Raw genomic sequence first — 25,270 nt, 5'->3', positions numbered from 1 at the left:
TTGCAGAAACAGATTTCATGGAGCTGTCATTCCAACTATGTCCTAAGTTTGTGGTGTAATTTGTTACCTAGCAATAATAACTTGAACTAGTTTTCACAAACATGCTAATTGATTTAAAGGTTCTTAAGAAAAGGAAAAGGTTCCCACTCCCATTTGAACCAACCCTAGAGTGCCAGGAGTCAAGAGCTTCAAGAACTGTAACACATTCCTTGCTCTAAAATTACAGACAGCACTTTGCATTTCTAACAAGTTCTTCATGATTAATTTACCTCTTCATAAGAATGCAAAAGTTGCAACTTCTCTGAATCTGTCACTCTACTAGATGATCTGATCTCTTAGGTAATGACTAGCTCTATAATACTGAATTTATATCCCTATGAGTACAGTGTAGCTCAGTGATTAAAAAGCAGGCCTTTTTAGTTTTTAGTTTACTAGAATAGCTAGAAGAAAATATATGAAACTGTTGAACTGCAATCCCGTATCCCTGATTCTTGAAAATGATCATACAACTATACAGCTTATGTGGTATGAATGTATGATTGTGAAAACCTAATGGCCCACACTCCCTTTACCCAGTGTATGGACAAAAGAGTAGAAAAATGGGGACAAAAAGTAAACGAATAATGGGGGGTGGGGTATGGGTGTTTTTTTTTTTTTAACTTTTATTGTTATTCCTATTCTTATACTTTGGAGTAATGAAAATGTTCAAAATTGATTGTGGTGATGAACGCATAACTATATGATGATACTGTGAACAACTGTTGTACACTTTGGATGACTGTATAGTATGTGAATATATTTCAATAAAATTGCATTAAAAAAGAAAAAAAGGCAAGCAGGCACTCTAGAGTTAGACGCCTGGCTCTGCTACTTAATAGCTGAGTAATACTACTTAATACCTTGAGTAAATTACTTAATCTTTCTGTACTTAGTTTTCTCATCTGAAAAATGGAATGTACCTCACCGGACTTGTGAGAACCAAGTTTTTACATGTAAATTGCTGAAAACACCATTCTTACACATAACTTAATGCACTGTGTACGCTATTATTAAACGACACAAATCCCAAATAAAAAATAAGGTGAACTTAATTGCACTTCAGTTGGTAAACATTAGGGATAAATATAAAGAGAATAAACTATATTCTTACTGAGTGCAAGCTGCATGCCCTCAACTACTTTCCGTTTTCCTGTAGATGGTTTTGATTTTTTACTCCGCACAGTTGATCCCCGACTACTGATTCCACTAATGACTGACATGGTGTCATCATCACCACCGGCTAGTAAAGAATTTCGGTAAGACATCAGTGGAAGCCACACATCTTCTCTTCGGAGTGACATCTGAAAGGTCATGAACTTTTCCAAATAAACATACCTTTAAAAGAAGTAGAAACCGTTAAAACAGTCACTGCCTTTTTATCTTTTCATTTTTTTCTCTCCTAATAATCCTAATGCATAAGTCCCATAGGGAACATTTAGTAATTTAATTAGAATTAAATAAAAAGCAAAGTAAGTAAGTATGGTAGATAGCCTACATTTCTCAAAGTATACACTAACAACTGAAGGCAGTTAGTATTTTCATTCCAAAGATGTCTATATATTGTCCTGACTTTTCAGGTCCTCTACTACAGAAGAACAAATCTGAGTCATATTTCTGGAAAGAACACTGGATTTAAAGTCAAACAACTTGGGTTAGAGTCCCAGTTCTACCAACCCATAGTTGTATGAACATTCAATCTCAGCCTCACCAGTACATTGGGGAAATTTTTTTGCTATCAAGATTCTTGCATCAAATTAAGTAAATCAGAGCACTTCAGCTTCATATTTATTAAGCATCTATATGTCCCAAGCACTAAGGATAGATACAAAGATAAATTAGATATGATTCCTATCTGCAGAAAAGTTTCAGCATAATGGAAATGATAAATCTACCCTTATTCAAGTATCACAAGGGTACTATGGCTTATATGTAATTTTGCAATCAAAATTCAACTAACATTTGTGTGGCTCCTATTTGCTAGTCATTTTGCTCTCAGATTCTTTAGTCTTACAATCCTGGGAGGGAGACATTCTCCCCACTTTACAGATGAGGACAGAAAGGATCAGAAAAGTGAAGAAGTAATATGCATAAAGTCATAAAATTGAGTAAGCAGCATAACCATGATCCAAATCCCAGGCTTCTGACACTAAATTCAGTGCTTTATTGCGAAATTATGCTTCCAACAGTTGTCATAATAATGACCAATTCCCACAACTCAAATTTACCAATTTTGAACAGCATTAAAAACAGGAGATAGCAGTTAAAGAATATACTGCTTTGTGTTAGCTGTTCAGTATTTCTTTTTAACCATGATACATTTCATACAAAGCAGTACAAAGCAGCACACTGTAAAGTATGGTCTGTGAACTGGCTATCAGTGTGAAAACTGTTACCAGTCTGTAACAAGTTAAGGAGCCTGAGTCAAAATGTACTCACTGGTGGAGAGATTTACAACTACGAACCCACCACACAGCTTTATAGAACATTACAGATAAGTAGCCCTCCCTGAATCTATTCCTCTTTCTCCTCCTCTCCATTAACCTGAATCTGTATTTTTAATACATATTTACATATAATGTCTGTAAAAATCATAGCAACATTTTCTACTTTGCTTTTTCCACTCAAAATTATGTTTTTAGATCTAGCCACATTACATATGTAAGTTTTAGTTCCTTCATTTTGACTGCTGTATGGTATTCCACTGTAATCAGTTTACTGATAAATTTTTATTTCGTGAAATTTAGGATGTTTTGAGGTTTTCCTTATTCAAACAATGCAACAAAGAGTATTCTTTTATGAGTCTCCAAAGTGCAAGAGTTTCTCTATGCTGTCTACCTACGAATGGAATTGGTGGATCATAAAGGTAGGGAGAATATTAAACTTTATTAGATATTGCCAACTGATTGAACAAAGTTGTCTTGTTCATGAAGACACCCTCACCAGTGGTGTACAAAAGTTTCTATTGCTCCACTCCCTTGGCAATACTTGGCACTATCAGACTTCTTAATTTTTGCCTAATCTGCTAGGTGAGCCATGACATTTCATTATTTTAATTAGTATTTGATTTCTAGTGTCTATGCAATTTTAACTATGATAAATTTATATATAATAAAATGCACAGAAATTAAGAGTACGGTGGGATCAGTTTTGCAAATGAATGCATCTGTGTAACCCACATACCTATGAAGATACAGAACATTCCCATAACCCCAGAAAATATCCTCATTTTCCCACACCTTAGAAGTAACCATTATTCTGATTTCTATCACCACAGATTACTTTTGTCTACTTTAAAACTTGTACTTATTTTAGATTATTTGTTTTTCTTATTCCTCTGTTTTGGTTTTGTTTGAAGTGTTTCTTTTTTGTTTGTATGTTTTTAAATTTTTTGATAAAGTTTAAAAAAATTTTTAAATATAAATAAATAAAACTTCATGTAAAGTCCATGCAAAATACTACTGGATTTTCAGAAGTGGTTATCTATACTATGAGTTATTCATATTCCTCTGTCCTTTTATATCTTAAAGCCGTGGGGGGAAGCATAAAGAAGATTTTGGGAATTTAACTTCATTTGTTTGGTTCTCTTTTGATTCACAATTTTAGCAGACTAAACCAGAGAATTACCCTGTTTCAAATGATTTGTTGAGAATGGGAATACTAGTTAAGGGAAAAAGATAAAACAGGGAGTTCCACTTTCCATTGTAGTCACAGCCTGGAGACACAGACTAACTAGGAGGCTCCGGATGGATCACCAATCTTATTGTCTTTTAAAGGCTCCCATTTTAGTCAAACTAAGATAAGAATGCAAATAAGAATACATAAAACATTTTCAAGTTACCCCCTAAAGCTCACAGATTACAAATGGAGTATCATGAATAAAATATAGTTATAATCCTTAAATTTAAAATTGCTGAAGTAAAAAGTTTTGTGCATTAATGCAATCCTACAATTTTAAACTGTGTGGAGGGGAGAGAGAAACCAAGTATAATGATTGCTCTTAAGAATTCTAAGTCTAAATTAAATGAAAATTTTTTAATAGATACATACACAGTCCTTTTGTCTTGTCGAAGTAGTTTAGAAGAAAATTCACTCAGAATATCAAGAAATGCCAAATTTAAAGGTGGATGGCTCTCCCCTTGTGGATTAGGCTCCTTAAAAGCAAATTCTATGCCATCTCTATAAAGAGGAAAAAAAAAAAGACTGAAATAAACATATAAGGGACTACCATACAAAATTTAATAACTTAGAAAGGAAACCTCTCTCTACTTTCTTCCCACTATTAAGACATGCATTTAATCTGAGGAATAGAGAATATGGCCATAGTATGAGAATGACCAAATCTACTTACCTTTTATGTAACTTACTTTCTTCAAAACAAAACAAACCACACATGCAAATTCTAGCAGTACGCTTCTCAAACCCTCAGAATTAAGGGGCTAGCTTTCAGATTGAATGTGCTTTAGCATATCTACATTCTTTCCTCAGTATTTTTTTTCCATAGAAAATAACCCAAATTCTCTCACACAGTGATCAGTACATTTTCTGCATTTTTAAGACATAAAGGAGACATACTGAAACACAGGATCAACTTTAAAACAATGAAGACTTTTTAACAACCCATTTAGGAGTAAATTTTTAAATTAAACTCCACCGAGGGCTCATTTTAACTGTATTTATATGGCAATATAGTAATACTTTTATTAATCAAGCCAACAACCCACATGGAATTGGAGAGGAACAGAAGACCATTACATAAAGAGTATCACATCACTTCACAAAATAATTACCACGTGTGGTCCTTAAATTTACCTAAAATTATTAGAAGGCATAAAAATTTAATTGTGAGTTTTAGAGCAAGGTGAAAGGAGAGAGAGAATTAGAAGTTGAGGAAGGTATGTGCATAACTTAACCAAGAGCAGGAGAATTTCTACAGGGAGACATTCAACACTTTATAAAAGTCAGCAAGGGGAAAAAAAGAGACACGAATAGAACAGGGAACTTTCAATGAAGGACAGTCCAAGCTGCTTGATTTTCCCAAAGGCAAGGATATTTAGACCACAATTGAGAAATAAAGGGTTTTAATAGGCAAATGTTGGTTTCATTAAAGCTCTAAAACATATCCATATTTTAAAAAGTATAATTGTTCACTATAAATTACATGCCCGATAAAAAATCAGATAATTTCCAACTTTGATAAGGCTGAAGAAAATATGCAGACAACTCGTGGCCCAAAACAAGAGAAAAGTAGTCAAACCTCAAAGATTTTTCTACCTAGAGGTAAGATTATAATCAACACTGATAAAAGAGATTTTGTAATGCTGATAAATGCATACTACTTTCCTTCATATAATTTATAAAGACTTTGTATTGTTTTAATTTCACAGATTTTCTTGTAAAGGGAGTTTTAGTCCCAACTCATTTGTTGTGCTAGCACTATAACTGGTCTTAAATTTAAGAAAGAAGAATACAGTATACATTCATAAATGAATAAAAAAGCATCAGTTTGGCTATTCCAAATGAAAGGGCTAGATACAAAACAATTTCATGATTATGAAATATGAGTTGAATAAAATATTTGGAGATTACTTGTGTAGCATGGCAATGGCTTCTCTTGTTTTCAACTGATCAAGTCCAAAAGTTAAAGCAAAACGTCGAGCAAGTTCTTTTATGCCACTGAATGTTGGAGATGATCTATCAAAATTATAGCCGTTTTCTTGTATCATTTCATTAAAAAGCTGTTTGGAAAGGAAAAAAAGTTAAAGTTTTTTTTTAATTATTAAGGATTATTAACATCTTTTAAATAACATTTTATATTTAAAATATAGTTAGGTTCATTAACGGGATTATAAGAATCAGTGACGAATTGAAGGCGAACATGTTCGTAAATGGTAGTTTAAAGGCATGTAACCCACAGAGTAGCACTACAAAAAATATACATATAGTAGGTGCTCAATAAATAAGGCATTATATTTTATTCTAAAACATGTACTATAATAACCATATGATATACAAATGACCAAAAATGTAGCACTTTGTACCTTTAGACCAGCTGTAGTTATTGACATTAGAAACTCTTCATGTTAGTTTTGCCAGAATACTGTTCTGCTGGTATTAAATGGATATTAACATAGCATATAAGAATATAAAGAAAAAGGAAGCCCACTAAATTATTAGGCAACTATTCTATGTTATTCTTACCATTTTTACAATTAAGTGATGAATCTTCAAATCAAGAACTCTCATCATGAAGTAAGCAAAACAAAAAATTATGTTTCAGGTCCTGAATTGACAAAGTTTTTAACAGACAATGCTCACTACTGATAATTCACTGAAATAAGCACCCTGAGCTACTGGGAGCACAAACCGAGATAACCTTTCTTCCTACAGAGCAATTTGGCAATATGCAGCGAAGCATTCATAATTTCGATGTCCTTTGACTAAGCTATTCTAATTCTAAGACTTTCTCCAAAAAAAAAAGATAAAAACATTTATGCACAATGCCTAAGTACCAAAATATTTTTAGTGCTATTTATAATGGCAAAAAATTGGAAAAGACCTCAACATCAAACAAGAGCTTGGTTAAATTATAGTACAACTACAAAAGAAAATATTATACAGGCATTCAAAATGCTGAGGAAGGTATTTAATAATGTGAAAATGTACATGATTTATTAATATGAAAATTTTAGCCTACAAAATAGAATGCAAAGTATGTTTTAACTTTTGTAAAACATAAATTTCAGAGGCATAAAAGAGACTAAAAGGCTATTAGAAACAGAAGGTTATGGTTAAGAAAAAAAATAGTTAATTTTTGTTTTTCCCATTTTCCTGTATTTTCTAAACTTTCTATAGAGAGTACTTATTATTTTATACTAAAAGTTATTTAAATGTTACCATTAAAACCTTTAAAATTTTAATACAGAATATTCAAATTTGCAAATGAAATTAAGAACTTTCATATCTACATTTCTAAGTAAGAAAAATTTTATCAAATTGGAATAGGATGGCTTTTGAATGCAGATTGGTCTCCAAAGACAAATTATACTAAGCAAATAATTTTTACCTAATTAACCTGCCTTACCATTACCAAAATGAAAATGGCTATTGCATTTTGTGGTAAAACTAATATATTCTCACTGAAAAAAAAAAAAAAAAGGAAAACAAGTAAAATTCACTTGAAACCTACCAAATGTATACACATTAATTGATAGACTACACTATTTTTAATTGCTTCACAATAGCCACTGCAGAGAAGTACTAAATAATATACTTATCTAATAACCTATTGATGAACATCTGGATTATTTCTAATCTTTTACAATTATAGGTAACATTACAATGCACAAGCTTGTATACCTATTTTAGCTTGTATACTTATTTTCCTAAACTTGTCTGATCACTGTCTTGGGTAAATTTTTTAAAGTATAACTGCTGCCTCAAAAGGCATACAAGTTTTAATTTTGACATGAATTGCTAAATTGCCTACCAGGAAGATTTACCAATCTATACTGCTGGCAGAACTTATTTTCTCCATACCTTAGACAGATATAAATTTTGTCAATCTTGCCAGTCGAAAAGCAAAACATGATTTCTCACTTGCACTTCTTTGTTTACTTTATGAGGTTGAATAGCTTGCATTTCTACTTCTATGAATTGTCTATTGCATTCTCTGCCAATCTTTTACTGCCACCTTGTGAACTATTAAGTGTTAATTATGTTAAAGCCAGGATTCTTAATGTCTTACCTGTTGTAAACTGAGAATAAGGGTCTTTGCACACTGAATTTTGTCTATCTGCCTTGTTTTACTCATTGTTTCTTTGATGATATCTCCATAGTCATTATAATACTAGGAAAAAAATGCAAAAATTAGCAGATACTTTATCTTTTTAAATTATTGGACAATAAGACTAATTTTAGGTTAGTCATGTATTAGTATGTATTTGGCTGAAATTATGCTTTCAAAGATGTGGAAGTAATATCAGTAATATAAGAAGTTCCAGACAGTTAAAATCTAATCAAATTAAGCTCTCGTCTTGGTTTTAAGTAAAGGAGGTATGGAATAAAATAATTAGGTTATGCAGATTTTCAGAACACAAAGGATATAAATAAAAACAAAGTTCTCATATTCTTTGTCAACTATTAATACAATATACTCACAGTTACTCTCATATATTTAAAACTTATTTACTGCTATTAGGGTATGTAGTTCATGTGCAGTTTCTAACTTTATTAACTTGGCTTATAAAAACTAACAGCCTGTTTAGTTACTCTTCCAGGAAAGTAGGTAGAAAGCCAGGAACTGCGTGGACTGGACACCACAGAGGAATCTGACTTTGGGCATACTTCATACAACACTCATGAAAACGTGGAACTGCTGAGATCAGCGAAATCTGTAAGTTTTTGCAGCCAGGGGACCCGCGCCCCTCCCTGCCAGGCTCAGTCCCATGGGAGGAGGGGCTGTCAGCTCCGGGAAGGAGAAGGGAGAACTGCAGTGGCAGCCCTTATCGGAAACTCATTCTACTGATCCAAACTCCAACCATAGATAGACTGAGACCAGACACCAGAGAATCTGAGAGCAGCCAGCTGAGCAGAGAGGAGACAGGCATAGAAAAAAAACAACACGAAAAACTCCAAAATAAAACCGGAGGATTTTTGGAGTTCTGGTGAACATAGAAAGGGGAAGGGCAGAGCTCAGGCCCTGAGGCGCATATGCAAATCCCGAAGAAAAGCTGATCTCTCTGCCCTGTGGACCTTTCCTTAATGGCCCTGGTTGCTTTGTCTCTTAGCATTTCAATAACCCATTAGATCTCTGAGGAGGACCCCTTTTTTTTTTTTAAATCCTTTTTTCTTTTTCTAAAACAATTACTCTAAGAAGCCCAATACAGAAAGCTTCAAAGACTTGCAATTTGGGCAGGTCAAGTCAAGAGCAGAACTAAGAGAGCTCTGAGACAAAAGGCAATAATCCAGTGGCTGAGAAAATTCACTAAACACCACAACATCCCAAGAAAAGGGGGGTGTCCGCTCACAGCCATCATCCTGGTGGACAGGAAACACTCCTGCCCATCGCCAGCCCCATAGCCCAGAGCTGCCCCAGACAACCCAGTGTGATCGGAAGTGCTTCAAATAACAGGCACACACCACAAAACTGGGCGTGGACATTAGCCTTCCCTGCAACCTCAGCTGATTGTCCCAGAGTTGGGAAGGTGGAGCAGTGTGAATTAACAAAGCCTCATTCAGCCATCATTTCAGCAGACTGGGAGCCTCCCTACACAGCCCAGCAGCCCAGAACTGCCCTGGGGGGACGGCACTCACCTGTGACATAGCACAGTCATCCCTCAACAGAGGACCTGGGGTGCACAGCCTGGAAGAGGGGCCCACTTGCAAGTCTCAGGAGCCATACGCCAATACCAAGGACTTGTGGGTCAGTGGCAGAGACAAACTGTGGCAGGACTGAACTGAAGGATTAGACTATTGCAGCAGCTTTAAAACTCTAGGATCACCAGGGAGATTTGATTGTTAGGGCCACCCCCCCTGCCTGACTGCCCAGAAACACGCCCCATATACAGGGCAGGCAACACCAACTACACACGCAAGCTTGGTACACCAATTGGACCCCACAAGACTCACTCCCCCACTCACCAAAAAGGCTAAGCAGGGGAGAACTGGCTTGTGGAGAACTGGTGGCTCGTGGACGCCACCTGCTGGTTAGTTAGAGAAAGTGTACTCCACGAAGCTGTAGATCTGATAAATTAGAGATAAGGACTTCAATTGGTCTACAAATCCTAAAAGAACCCTATCAAGTTCAGCAAATGCCACGAGGCCAAAAACAACAGAAAATTATAAAGCATATGAAAAAACCAGACGATATGGATAACCCAAGCCCAAGCACCCAAATCAAAAGACCAGAAGAGACACAGCACCTAGAGCAGCTACTCAAAGAACTAAAGATGAACAATGAGACCACAGTACGGGAGACAAAGGAAATCAAGAAGACCCTAGAAGAGCATAAAGAAGACATTGCAAGACTAAATAAAAAAATGGATGATCTTATGGAAATTAAAGAAACTGTTGACCAAATTAAAAAGATTCTGGACACTCATAGTACAAGACTAGAGGAAGTTGAACAACGAATCAGTGACCTCGAAGATGACACAATGGAAAATGAAAGCATAAAAGAAAGAATGGGGAAAAAAATTGAAAAAATCGAAATGGACCTCAGGGATATGATAGATGATATGAAACGTCCAAATATAAGACTCATTGGTGTCCCAGAAGGGGAAGAAAAGGGTAAAGGTCTAGGAAGAGTATTCAAAGAAATTGTTGGGGAAAACTTCCCAAATCTTCTAAACAACATAAATACACAAATCATAAATGCTCAGCGAACTCCAAATAGAATAAATCCAAATAAACCCACTCCGAGACATATACTGATCACACTGTCAAACACAGAAGAGAAGGAGCAAGTTCTGAAAGCAGCAAGAGAAAAGCAATTCACCACATACAAAGGAAACAGCATAAGACTAAGTAGTGACTACTCAGCAGCCACCATGGAGGCGAGAAGGCAGTGGCACGATATATTTAAAATGCTGAGTGAGAAAAATTTCCAGTCAAGAATACTTTATACAGCAAAGCTCTCCTTCAAATTTGAGGGAGAGCTTAAATTTTTCACAGACAAACAAATGCTGAGAGAATTTGCTAACAAGAGACCTGCCCTACTGGAGATACTAAAGGGAGCCCTACAGACAGAGAAACAAAGAAAGGACAGAGAGACTTGGAGAAAGGTTCAGTACTAAAGAGATTCGGTATGGATACAATAAAGGATATTAATAGAGAGAGGGGAAAAATATGACAAACATAAACCAAAGGATAAGATGGCTGATTCAAGAAATGCCTTCACGGTTTTAACGTTGAATGTAAATGGATTAAACTCCCCAATTAAAAGATATAGATTCGCAGAATGGATCAAAAAAAATGAACCATCAATATGTTGCATACAAGAGACTCATCTTAGACACAGGGACACAAAGAAACTGAAAGTGAAAGGATGGAAAAAAATATTTCATGCAAGCTACAGCCAAAAGAAAGCAGGTGTAGCAATATTATTCTCAGATAAAATAGACTTCAAATGCAGGGATGTTTTGAGAGACAAAGAAGGCCACTACATACTAATAAAAGGGGCAATTCAGCAAGAAGAAATAACAATCGTAAATGTCTATGCACCCAATCAAGGTGCCACAAAATACATGAGAGAAACACTGGCAAAACTAAAGGAAGCAATTGATGTTTCCACAATAATTGTGGGAGACTTCAACACATCACTCTCTCCTATAGATAGATCAACCAGACAGAAGACCAATAAGGAAACTGAAAACCTAAACAATCTGATAAATGAATTAGATTTAACAGACATATACAGGACATTACATCCCAAATCACCAGGATACACATACTTTTCTAGTGCTCATGGAACTTTCTCCAGAATAGATCATATGCTGGGACATAAAACAAGCCTCAATAAATTTAAAAAGATTGAAATTATTCAAAGCACATTCTCCGACCACAATGGAATACAATTAGAAGTCAATAACCATCAGAGACTTAGAAAATTCACAAATACCTGGAGGTTAAACAACACACTCCTAAACAATCAGTGGGTTAAAGAAGAAATAGCAAGAGAAATTGCTAAATATATAGAGACGAATGAAAATGAGAACACAACATACCAAAACCTATGGGATGCAGCAAAAGCAGTGCTGAGGGGGAAATTTATAGCACTAAACGCATATATTAAAAAGGAAGAAAGAGCCAAAATCAAAGAACTAATGGATCAACTGAAGAAGCTAGAAAATGAACAGCAAACCAATCCTAAACCAAGTAGAAGAAAAGAAATAACAAGGATTAAAGCAGAAATAAATGACATAGAGAACAAAAAAACAATAGAGAGGATAAATATCACCAAAAGTTGGTTCTTTGAGAAGATCAACAAGATTGACAAGCCCCTAGCTAGACTGACAAAATCAAAAAGAGAGAAGACCCATATAAACAAAATAATGAATGAAAAAGGTGACATAACTGCAGATCCTGAAGAAATTAAAAAAATTATAAGAGGATACTATGAACAACTGTATGGCAACAAACTGGATAATGTAGAGGAAATGGACAATTTCCTGGAAACATATGAACAACCTAGACTGACCAGAGAAGAAATAGAAGACCTCAACCAACCAATCACAAGCAAAGAGATCCAATCAGTCATCAAAAATCTTCCCACAAATAAATGCCCAGGGCCAGATGGCTTCACAGGGGAATTCTACCAAACTTTCCAGAAAGAACTGACACCAATCTTACTTAAACTCTTTCAAAACATTGAAGAAAATGGAACACTACCTAACTCATTTTATGAAGCTAACATCAATCTAATACCAAAACCAGGCAAAGATGCTACAAAAAAGGAAAACTACCGGCCAATCTCCCTAATGAATATAGATGCAAAAATCCTCAACAAAATACTTGCAAATCGAATCCAAAGACACATTAAAAAAATCATACACCATGACCAAGTGGGGTTCATTCCAGGCATGCAAGGATGGTTCAACATAAGAAAAACAATCAATGTATTACAACACATTAAAAACTCGAAAGGGAAAAATCAATTGATCATCTCAATAGATGCTGAAAAAGCATTTGACAAAATCCAACATCCCTTTTTGATAAAAACACTTCAAAAGGTAGGAATTGAAGGAAACTTCCTCAACATGATAAAGAGCATATATGAAAAACCCACAGCCAGCATAGTACTCAATGGTGAGAGACTGAAAGCCTTCCCTCTAAGATCAGGAACAAGACAAGGATGCCCGCTGTCACCACTGTTATTCAACATTGTGCTGGAAGTGCTAGCCAGGGCAATCCGGCAAGACAAAGAAATAAAAGGCATCCAAATTGGAAAAGAAGAAGTAAAACTGTCATTGTTTGCAGATGATATGATCTTATATCTAGAAAACCCTGAGAAATCCACGATACAGCTACTAGAGCTAATAAACAAATTTAGCAAAGTAGCGGGATACAAGGTTAATGCACATAAGTCAGTAATGTTTCTATATACTAGAAATGAACAAACTGAAGAGACACTCAAGAAAAAGATACCATTTTCAATAGCAACTAAAAAAATCAAGTACCTAGGAATAAACTTAACCAAAGATGTAAAAGACCTATACAAAGAAAACTACATAACTCTACTAAAAGAAATAGAAGGGGACCTTAAAAGATGGAAAAATATTCCATGTTCATGGATAGGAAGGCTAAATGTCATTAAGGTGTCAATTCTACCCAAACTCATCTACAGATTCAATGCAATCCCAAACAAAATTCCAACAACCTACTTTGCAGACTTGGAAAAGCTAGTTATCAAATTTATTTGGAAAGGGAAGATGCCTCGAATTGCTAAAGACACTCTAAAAAAGAAAAACGAAGTGGGAGGACTTACACTCCCTGACTTTGAAGCTTATTATAAAGCCACAGTTGCCAAAACAGCATGGTACTGGCACAAAGATAGACATATAGATCAATGGAATCGAATTGAGAATTCAGAGATAGACCCTCAGATCTATGGCCGACTGATCTTTGATAAGGCCCCCAAAGTCACTGAACTGAGCCATAATGGTCTTTTCAACAAATGGGGCTGGGAGAGTTGGATATCCATATCCAAAAGAATGAAAGAGGACCCCTACCTCACCCCCTACACAAAAATTAACTCAAAATGGACCAAAGATCTCAATATAAAAGAAAGTACCATAAAACTCCTAGAAGATAATGTAGGAAAACATCTTCAAGACCTTGTATTAGGCGGCCACTTCCTAGACTTTACACCCAAAGCACAAGCAACAAAAGAGAAAATAGATAAATGGGAACTCCTCAAGCTTAGAAGTTTCTGCACCTCAAAGGAATTTCTCAAAAAGGTAAAGAGGCAGCCAACTCAATGGGAAACAATTTTTGGAAACCATGTATCTGACAAAAGACTGATATCTTCCATATATAAAGAAATCCTACAACTCAATGACAATAGTACAGACAGCCCAATTATAAAATGGGCAAAAGATATGAAAAGACAGTTCTCTGAAGAGGAAATACAAATGGCCAAGAAACACATGAAAAAATGTTCAGCTTCACTAGCTATTAGAGAGATGCAAATTAAGACCACAATGAGATACCATCTAACACCGATTAGAATGGCTGCCATTAAACAAACAGGAAACTACAAATGCTGGAGGGGATGTGGAGAAATTGTAACTCTTATTCATTGTTGGTGGGACTGTATAATGGTTCAGCCACTCTGGAAGTCAGTCTGGCAGTTCCTTAGAAAACTACATATAGAGTTACCATTCGATCCAGCGATTGCACTTCTCGGTATATACCCGGAAGATAGGAAAGCAGTGACACGAACAGATATCTGCACGCCAATGTTCATAGCAGCATTATTCACAATTGCCAAGAGATGGAAACAACCCAAATGTCCTTCAACAGATGAGTGGATAAATAAAATGTGGTATATACACACGATGGAATACTACACGGCAGTAAGAAGGAACGATCTCGTGAAACATATGACAACATGGATGAACCTTGAAGACATAATGCTGAGCGAAATAAGCCAGGCACAAAAAGAGAAATATTATATGCTACCACTAATGTGAACTTTGAAAAATGTAAAACAAATGGCTTATAATGTAGAATGTAGGGGAACTAGCAATAGAGAGCAATTAAGGAAGGGGGAACAATAATCCAAGAAGAACAGATAAGCTATTTAACGTTCTGGGGATGCCCAGGAATGACTATGGTCTGTTAATTTCTGATGGATATAGTAGGAACAAGTTCACAGAAATGTTGCTATATTAGGTAACTTTCTTGGGGTAAAGTAGGAACATGTTGGAAGTTAAGCAGTTATCTTAGGTTAGTTGTCTTTTTCTTACTCCCTTGTTATGGTCTCTTTGAAATGTTCTTTTATTGTATGTTTGTTTTCTTTTTAACTTTTTTTCATACAGTTGATTTAAAAAAGAAGGTAAAGTTAAAAAAAAAAAAGGAAAACAAGGAAAAAAAAAAGATGTAGTGCCCCCTTGAGGAGCCTGTGGAGAATGCAGGGGTATTCGCCTACCCCACCTCGATGGTTGCTAACATGACCACAGACATAGGTGACTGGTGGTTTGGTGGGTTGAGCCCTCTACCATAGGTTTTACCCTTGGGAAGACGGTTGCTGCAAAGGAGAGGCTAGGCCTCCCTATATTTGTGCCTAAGAGTCTCCTCCTGAATGCCTCTTTGTTGCTCAGATGTGGCCCTCTCTCTCTGGCTAAGCCAACTTGAAAGGTGAAATCACTGCCCTCCCCACTACGTGGGATCAGACACCCAGGGGAGGGAATCTCCCTGGCAACGTGGAATATGACTCCCGGGGAGGAATGTAGACCCGTCATCGTGGGACGGAGAACATCTTCTTGACCAAAAGGGGGATGTGAAAGGAAATGAAATAAGCTTCAGTGGCAGAGAGATTCCAAAACGAGCCGAGAGGTCACTCTGGTGGGCACTCTTACGCACACTTTAGACAACCCTTTTTAGTTTCTAAAGAATTGGGGTAGCTGGTGGTGGATACCTGAAACTATCAAACTACAACCCAGAACCCATGAATCTCGAAGACAGATGTATAAAAATGTAGCTTATGAGGGGTGACAATGGGATTGGGAAAGCCATAAGGACCACACTCCACTTTGTCTAGTTTATGGATGGATGAGTAGAAAAATAGGGGAAGGAAACAAACAGACAAAGGTACCCAGTGTTCTTTTTTACTTCAACTGCTCTTTTTCACTCTAATTATTATTCTTGTTATTTTTGTGTGTGCTAATGAAGGTGTCAGGGATTGATTTAGGTGATGAATGTACAACTATGTAATGGTACTGTAAACAATCGAAAGTATGATTTGTTTTGTATGACTGCATGGTATGTGAATATATCTCAATAAAATGAAGATTAAAAAAAAAAAAAAAAAAAAAGAATGAATGAGAATAAACCAGAGTATAAATGTGAAAATTTGTTAGCAAACTATAAAAATATCATGCTACTAAATGAGAGTTACATGTTCAAAGTTACACCAAGGGAAAATGATGTTAAGGCTATTTTCCCAATTTGTTAATAAAATTAAATAAAATGTGAAAAAAAAAAAAAAAAAAAAAACTAACAGCCTGTAAACAACATTTACAAGAAAACTTATAGCATGTGACATTTACATTACAAATTGCAGGTAAATTTTTTCTAACTTAAGATCCTGTTTCAAAATAAATACATAAAAATTATCAGAGATAACAGGATAACCATTCCTCTATGGTTAATAAAATTGACTTTATTCTAGAATACCTAAAAGTTGAAAATTTGCTAAATGACTTCATAAACCTTAGTTTGTTTAAAAAAAAAAAAAACAACTATCAGTTATCATGCCAAATGACTTAAGTTCCAAAGTAATTTTTAAATTGCTCCATGATGCTAGAGTTTTATTACATAGCATTCATTACATAGAGTAAATTGGAACTGGTCAAATTTTATTACATATATTTTATTTCATGAATGCAAAGCTTTTTAAAAAAGTTTATATTCATAATTAGATTTTACTTGAGAAAGAGGTAAAGAAAAAATCTTAAGTCACTTTGTGTTAGTGCAATTAACGTTTATTATTGCTACTTAACATTAGAGAATCTTGCATATATTTATGAAAACTGTGAATGACCTACTGTGAAGCAAATCTGACTTTCAGAGTTAAAAGACACCTTGGCTATCTCAGTGAAACAAAAAAAGTGGCCGTAAAAGGTGTTGAGTTATTCAAGGTCACAAGCTGCATAGTAAACAAGTCAAAACTATACTATCCAGGTCTCCTGACTACTAGAGCAGCACGTTTTTATGCAACATCAAGCAGAGGAGGGGCACTACCCTGTTATCCTAAAGGAAATCACAAATACAGTTTCTGATAGTGACAGTTAACCTAAAACAGAATGTTTCCAATATTCCAAATACAAATGAACTCAAACTCAAAATGTCCACTGATTGGAAATGTGAGGGTATGAGGAAATGTGACTAAAAATATCAAAGATTTTAAGATAGAGAATTTACTATTAAAAGAATTTAATAGCAACCAAGCACAAAAGCTGAAGTGCTACATCATCTTTTAAGCATTTTAATAAAACTGTGTTGGCAATCTATTTTTTAACTTTACCTTCATATACTGCTTGAAGATATCTGCAGCTGTATTCATCTCCACCACAGTATATACAATTAGCTTACAAAATGCTGCAAGTAAATTCCTTCTCTTGTGCAGAGCTTCAATTTTACTGGCTTCATCCTCCTGCTGACCATCTGGGAAAAAAGTTCTAAACATTAAGCCATCTGTATTTTACTTCACCCATCTTTTCTTAAAAAAAACTCTTGCTATAAAACATCCTTACTTTGGAGTATTTGAAAAATAAGGGAAAAACACCTAAAATAAAATTTAAAATGACTCATAATCCTATAACTCAGAAACACTCTTAATATCTAAGTTAATGACCAGCCCATTTATGCCAATAAAAAATTTTTTGTGAAGCCAAATAATAATTAGAAGGTTGCCTGATGAACATGGAACAGGTACAAATGGAGTGAGGTGGTGGAAATGATGGTTAGTGAAGTCAATTTAAGCTTGCCTAATACATTCATCTACTACCCTAATAGAAATAGTTTACCAATGAGATCTGCACATTCAAAGTCTGTTGGTTAAGGCTCCTTCTTCCCTGGAAGCAGTCAACCTCAGAAAATCTCCTAATCCTTCCAAGGCTGATCCCATCCACCTCACCCCTGACCCTTACTGACACATTCCTCCTTTGCAGATACTACAGAGAGTCTGGCCAATGAATCATTCTGTCTTTATAAGATAACTTCGCATATTTCTGCTCTGATCCATTATGTGATCTTAACATTAGGTTTTCAGAAGACAGACTTATTTCCAAATTCTTTAGCAGGGGAAGCATTACTGCACCCAAGTACTGCCAAAGGATTATTTATAATTATTTGATATTGTAAATAAAACTGTGATAAAGCCTTTTACGTATTAAGTTGTATAAAGGGGGATTTTGAAAATAAAGAGGTGTGCTGAAAGAGGATTCTAGGCTAGGAGTATTACAGAAGCAGAGGCAAAAAGGAGTTGGCCCAAACTAAGATAGAGTAGAAAAAATGTGAACAATAAGTTTGGGTAGATGAGGTAGGGGACAAAGATGTTGGACCTTGAAACCCAGACAGAGAAGCTTGGCCTTGGCATGGAAGATGTTGACAAAGCAGTGAAGGCCGCAAGACAGGCTTTTCAGATCGGCTCTCCATAGCATACTATGGATGCTTCAGAGAGGGGACAACTAATACACAAGTTGGCTGATATAATTGAAAGGGACCGTCTCCTGCTGGCAAAATTTTATGGACGTTTAGATTTGGAGGTAAGTCTCTTTTTCAGACACTGGAGTCAATGAATGGTGAAAAACTAGTTTCCAATGCATATCTGATGGATATAGGAGGCTGCATAAAAACATTATGCTACTATGCAGGCTGGGCTGACAAGATCCAGGGATGCACAATACCGATCGAAGGAGACTTTTTTACTTATACAAAACATGAACCTATTGGCATATGTGGCCAAATTATTCCTTGGAATTTCCCATTGGTTATGCTTATTTGGAAGATAGGGCCTGCCCTTAGCTGTGGAAACACTGTGGTTGTCAAAACGGCAGAGCAAACTCCTCTCACTGCCCTTCATGTGGCATCCTTAATAAAAGAGGCAGGGTTTCCCTTGGAGTAGTGAATATCGTACCTGGTTATGGACCTATCACGGGAGCAGCCATTTCTTCCCACACGGACATAAAGTAGCCTTCACAGGATCTACAGAGGTTGGCAAAAAGATCAAAAAAGCTGCCAGGGAAAGCAACCTGAAGAGGGTAACCCTGGAGCTCGGTGAGAAGAGCCTCTGCATTGTATTTGCTGATGCCAACTTGGATAATGCCACTGAATTTGCACACTACGGCATGTTCTACCACCAGGGTCAATGTCATATAGCTGCATCCAAGCTTTTGGTGGAAGAATCCATTTACAATAAGTTTCTTCAAAGGAGCGTTGAACAGGCTAAGTAGTATGTTCTTGGAAATCCTCTAACCCCAGGAGTAAATCAAGGCCCTCAGATGGACAAGGAACAATATGATAAAATACTTCACCTCACTAAGAGTGGGAACAAAGAAGGGGCCAAGCTGTAATGTGGAAGTAGCCCATGGGGGAGTAATGGCTATTTTATCCAGCCCACAGTTTTCTCTGATGTCATGGATGAGATGTGCATTGCCAAAGAAGAGATATTTGGACCAGTACAACAAATCATGAAGTTTAAATCTTTAGATGAAGTGATTAAGAGAGCAAACAATACTCTCTATGGCCTATCAGCAGGAATCTTTACCAAAGACCTTGATAAAGCCATAACCATCTCTCCTCTGCTCTGCAATCTGGGACTGTGTGGGTGAACTGCTATAGTGTGGAATCTGCCCAGTGCCCCTTTGGTGGATTCAAGATGTCTGGAAACGGATGAGAACTGGGAGAATATGGCTTCCATGAATACACAGAGGTCAACACCATCACAGTAAAAATTTCTCAGAAGAACTCATAAAGAAAACTGCAAGTGTGGAGAGAAGAATCTTTGATGGCTAAGCATCTCCTATAGTCGCTAATATATCGTAGTGGGTTTTACATCCAAATTATTCTTTTCTTGATTTTTTAAAAAACGCTGATCATATTAGCATTAATATCACATGTAGAACACTTGACGTGTAGCTTATTCTGAATCATTTGCCGTCTGATATGTGGTACCAAGTCCTATCCTGGGTAAAATGGATGAGTTTAGATGCAGGATTTCTCTAACTCTCTAATAGTCATGCTCTTTCCTTTGTGGCTATTTGTTGAGGATAATCATTTTCTAGAAGAGGACCAGTTGCCATTTAGCTTTTTTCCCTTAAAGAGTTCTTGGTGAACTTACACGTTAACTGCTAAGCAGGTATGCTGTGTCCCAGTACTTGTTAAATTACTGAGTGCCTGAAACACTCAGCTGCAAATCTGAATATAAACCTCAATAAAAACAAACTTGCATGAAAAAAAAAAGTTGTATAAAGAATTTTCTTCTGGATAGATTTTATAAGCAAAATTACATGTGAAAAAACATTATCTCATATTAATTTACATGTCTCTGGTTACCAGTTAAGTTTGTTTATGTATTTATTCACCACTTATGGTTCCTCTTTTGTGACTAGTCTGTAGTTATCCTGTCAACTCCTCAATGTAAGATTCGCAACATCAAAAGATTTTGTGTAAAATAAGAATGTTAATTTAAATGAGTATTTTTTTTACACTGTCTCCAGTAATCCTTGATAGCTGCTAGTAAATCAAAATGAAATTGTGAGAATAAAAATTTAAAACAGACTATCAGGAAAAGTTTTAAATTATCACAAGTGCATGTTCCAGAATCACAAAGCCATTTGCTTAGACACTTAAAACATACCGTTTATTCTCTTAAAAAAGTGGAATATATTTAACCTAAACTTTTCTTAATGACTCTGTAATTATTACGGATGACTTCCATACAATATTGTTTCCAATCATTGTTCATAGGTATATTGCCTTCCCTCCCCTATAGAATAAATTACCCAGTTACTAAGTGTTTTTTGAGTCCTGATTAGTTTTTTTTACTTCTTATCAAAAATTAGCCACTGTTTCTTTAGTGGGGAGTAAAGAACTTTGGAGAAATACCTAACAGAGGGCCTTATGTAAGTGTTAGCTGTTATTATCATGTATTCTCAGAAACATCCCCTATTTAACCCTCTCTTTCTAATATGATACAGGCTAAAACAAATTAAATAACCAATGGTCTAAAATACTAAGAGGTGGATGAAGAGGAAAAGCAATGGAAACTCATATAAGTTGTTGGTGGGAGGGTAAAATGATAACAACCACCTTGGAGAATAATTTGGCAACATGTGGTCAAGTTTAAAATGCACATGCATACTACAATCCACCAATTCCACTTTCAGATATTACTAGAAGAACTCTCGAGACTATGTGTTCAGATCAGTTTAAGAATATTTCTTATAACACTATTTGGTCACAGGGAAAAAAATGGCAACAACTTAAATGTCCATCAATGGCAAAATGAATAAATTATGGTTAATTTATATCACATAACATTCAGCAGTCAAGATAAATAAACTATAGCCACATGTTAACACTGATAAATCTCAAAAATATTAACACAAAAGAGCAAGTAGCAAAATAAAATGTTCAATCATTTATGTAAAAGTTAGCAAGAGGAAAAAAACTATATATTGTTAACAAATACATAAATTCCTAGTAAAATAAATTTAAAATGCAAGGGCATAATAAACACCAAATTCAGGATAACAGCTATCTTTCAGGAAAAAGGGAGAATAGTGGGACAGGAGGGGGATACAGATGAGGGTTTCTATTGTAACAATGTGCCATTTCTTTAAAAAGTAATCTGAAATATATATAGCAATATTTGACAACTACTGGTGGTTGGGTATGTAAATATGTTATATTTTATACTTTTCCATAGGGTTGAAATAGTTACAAGTATGATCAGAATAAAGCAAACTCCAGAGAGACAAGAGTCTGTGGGTAATTCCAGGAAGTAACTAGAAAATTTAGGAGTATCAACAAACTTATTCTCATTCTACTTCCTATCCTCTAAATGAAGTAGGGGCTGAACCCAATCCATGATTATGTACCAAAAACGTGATCTGGTATCAGGTTTTTGATGGTTTTAATCTACAACTGCTTGTTTTTTTTAAAAATTTTTATTGTGGTAACATACACAACATAAAATTTCCCATTTAAACCACTTTCAACTATACAATTTCATTGAATTGTATACCTGAAAGTGGTTTAATTTCATTCACAATGTTGTACTACCACCTCCACCATTTGTATCAATTGCTGGAATGCAACTGTGCTTTCCTATAGAAGTCTTACTCATCTTTGAGGATCCCTTTCAGATGTTAGCTAATCTCAAAGCCTTTTTGATAACTGCAGACAAATTAGAACTTCCCTTACACTCCCACAACACTTTGTACCTGCTCCTGTTATTTATCAAACAGCACTGTAATTAATTGCTTATAGATAGAGATCTGTCTTTTCTACTTCATGGTGAATTCTTGAAGGAAGGGACTTTGTCTCATTTTCTGATATTTGTAGCACCTAGTATACTGACCAATAAATGTCTGTCAAATGAATGTTAAAAAAAAAAAAAGTATAACGAAATCATTAGATGAAAATAAAAGGTGAAAAGGAGAAAGGATATAAACTTTAATACATGGACTTTGACACCCATTTTGGCTGTTCCAGGTTTCTCAACTGTGTTCTGGGTAAGTTTTTAGTACTTAAGAAAAAAATTCTTTATTGATAAATAAGCTATAAGCCATACCTAGAATTATATATATTTATTTAGGTGCTGGTTTGCAGTGATTTGTCAGTTTATGTATGGATATACACATGCTAATGTTGTATTTTCCTTCAAATATACTTCAAATTAAAAAAAAAAAACAAGAAGCCAGCAAATATTTATTTTTTCCATGACCTCTTGTTCAAGCAAGGCATCTGTGTATGAAATCAGGGTATGAAGAAAAGTTAACTCTAGGCAAGGCTGGTTTGATTACTTTCTTGTGAACATTCTGTACTGCCCTAGATTTTACAGAGTAGTTTTCAAACATTTTCTAACATTCAGAAATCATATTAATAACTCAAAAATTTGAAAATTTATGTAAGTAAAATCATACAACAAAAATGTCACATTTTAAAGAAACATTTCATTCTTCTCAAAATACCTGAATATTGGTACTACTAATGAATAAGGGAAAAGGGTAGTAAACTTTATTGAATACCTACTATATGCTCAAGCATTCTTGAGGCACTTTCCTAAACTTCAATGAACCCTCATAGTAACTATCAGATAGCTACAAATTGGAAAAATAGGCTTAGAGTAGTAAGAAGCAGAGACCCCAAAGTTCATGCTCTGCAATACCAAATTGACTTTCCAATATCACAAGAAATGAACTCAAATGTGTTGGAACATGTGCATGTCTCATGTTTTAAAGAATATCATATATAAGGAAGTAACTGAAACTGTGGAATTATAACCTATAATATTCTTTGAAATTTGCTCTCTAATTGCTTGTTAAATTGCACTTGGAAAGTTATCACTTTTATATATGTATGTTACATTCTACAATAAAAAAGATAAAAAAATAAATAAAAGAATATCTCATAGTAGTGCAAAATCTTGCATCATTGTTACTTGAATTTGATTTATGAAGGATACAGAGATTTAACAAAAAGATGGCGATAAAATTACCTGCACTATTATTATCATCATCCTGTTCAATGAAGACATGATCCAAAATAAAGCTGAGCAACTCAGACTGCAATGAAGAATCAGGGGTGTAAACTAGTGGTTCTAACATGTCACGCCCTCCTGACATAATCTGATGGCTGAAGATCATCAAAATATCACATAGAATAGTGAAGGCCTGTTTAAAAAAAGAGGAGAGCATGCTAAACAAAGGTTTCTCACCAACTGCTACAAGTAACTTACATGTCTAACACAGAAATAGAATCTAATTTTCTCCATTTGAAGCTCTTAAGAAAAATCATGTTTAGTATTTTCCTAAGATTTTAAAGCTGAGAAGTATAATCTTAGAAGAATCATTACTAATATTTGGGTAGTGCTTTACTGACTGCAAAGTAATCTCACGAACATTCTTCTTTATTTTTGGCAACTTTAAGTGACTAGCACAATATGTTATCACTGCCAAAAAGAACAAAACCAGGACTCAGGTTTGCTGACCCAAATTCTATACTTTTTTTTGCAATATACCACAATGCCTCATGGTAAACATTCTCAAGTATGGAATAATCCATAAATTTGTTGCCATTCTTTCGTTCTATGGAAGAAAAAAAAAACCCTATACTAGAGATCAGTATTACAAGAGAAATCACAAAGTCTATGGTACTTTTTAAGAACTCTCATTGTCAATATGCTACAATGATTAAGGAGAGGAAACAAACCGAGGTATAGGCCTGCTTACCACTCATCAGGAAAACCTGATAATATCATAATAAACATATGGCTGAAATTACATCTCAAGGAACTTGAGCCCAATGGCTTGCTAAAAACCTTGGCAGGGGTTTAAAATGAGATGAAACACTGGTAAGATTAGTCACAAAGTAGTAGGAAAAAAGTTAATTATCTGTTGGGAAGGAGTAATAAAAATACAACTTTTAGGACACAGAGTCACCTGAAAAATACATTTAAAAATAAATACCACTGCTGGAAAGATAAGATTATAATACAGAACATGCAGCAAATCTTAATAATAGTTTTCTCATTTTGGAACTAACTGTGTTTACCTTTTACCTTTACTTCATGCTTTTATCCCCTTTATCAGTCTCTTCTTCTTTTATTACTATAGTTCTAATTTATACCTATCAGGATATTTGAGTTTAGTTTACAAAAGCTTTTGCCATACTATTCACTGAGGATATGAGGTGGTAAGTATGCTAATGTTTACTAATTAGGTGAACTAGCAGGTCAAGTGAGCTGACCAGAACACATTCCTGGAAGCTGTTGGGAAGACTGACATACTGGCTGTTTAATGACCAAATAATCTCCAAGGCTTACACAGGAGGCATACATAGGAGGTTACACAGGATAACCAACAAGGAATTATGTGTTAACAACGTAAAAAAATGGTGGGGGAATATTAAGATAATGGTGGCACTGGAAAATGATAATAATATCAAGTAATGTTTCATACATTCATTTTCGATCTGTGCATTCTTCCTCATAAAAATCCTACTCTAAGAGTTTCACTCTCAACTCAAGTTACTACCTTCAGAACCCTTGTTCTTTCCATCTGAATTGTAGAAATGAAGTCCCACAACCTTTACTGTTGCTACTACTACTTCAAAACTGCATACTTAAAATCAAAGAGAATTCAGCAATAGCTATGATAATACAATTTATACTTTTGCAGTAGATGCAAAATTCAGTAACTACTCAAAATAGAATGATACAGCAAAAGTGAAATGTGGAAAAATGTTAAAATTGGTGATCTTGGGTGTCTAGGGAAGGGGGATA

The 25,270-nt window shown here is 35.2% G+C and overlaps 1 protein-coding gene and 1 pseudogene across 5 annotated transcripts in view; one reads left to right on the top strand and one right to left on the bottom strand.

The window, feature by feature from the left end:
* The window catches only part of STAG2 (stromal antigen 2), a 221,514-nt gene that overhangs the window by 15,458 nt on the left and 180,786 nt on the right, over positions 1–25,270 (bottom strand). For all 5 annotated transcript variants that reach the window (XM_037822197.1, XM_037822201.1, XM_037822198.1 and 2 more), the window contains exons 24-29: positions 23,486–23,660; positions 17,285–17,424; positions 7,784–7,885; positions 5,626–5,774; positions 4,087–4,215; positions 1,151–1,374 (exon numbers count right to left, since the gene is read on the bottom strand). In XM_037822197.1, the coding sequence (XP_037678125.1) occupies positions 1,151–1,374; positions 4,087–4,215; positions 5,626–5,774; positions 7,784–7,885; positions 17,285–17,424; positions 23,486–23,660 (919 nt within the window). The remainder of the gene's footprint in view (positions 1–1,150; positions 1,375–4,086; positions 4,216–5,625; positions 5,775–7,783; positions 7,886–17,284; positions 17,425–23,485; positions 23,661–25,270) is intronic.
* LOC119523431 lies at positions 18,426–19,735 on the top strand (annotated as a pseudogene).

The sequence above is a fragment of the Choloepus didactylus genome, chromosome X, assembly GCF_015220235.1.
Source record: "Choloepus didactylus isolate mChoDid1 chromosome X, mChoDid1.pri, whole genome shotgun sequence".
Lineage (NCBI taxonomy): Eukaryota > Metazoa > Chordata > Mammalia > Pilosa > Megalonychidae > Choloepus > Choloepus didactylus.
The sequence above is the reverse complement of the archived record's forward strand: the minus strand, read 5'-3'. Positions and strand labels throughout refer to the sequence as shown.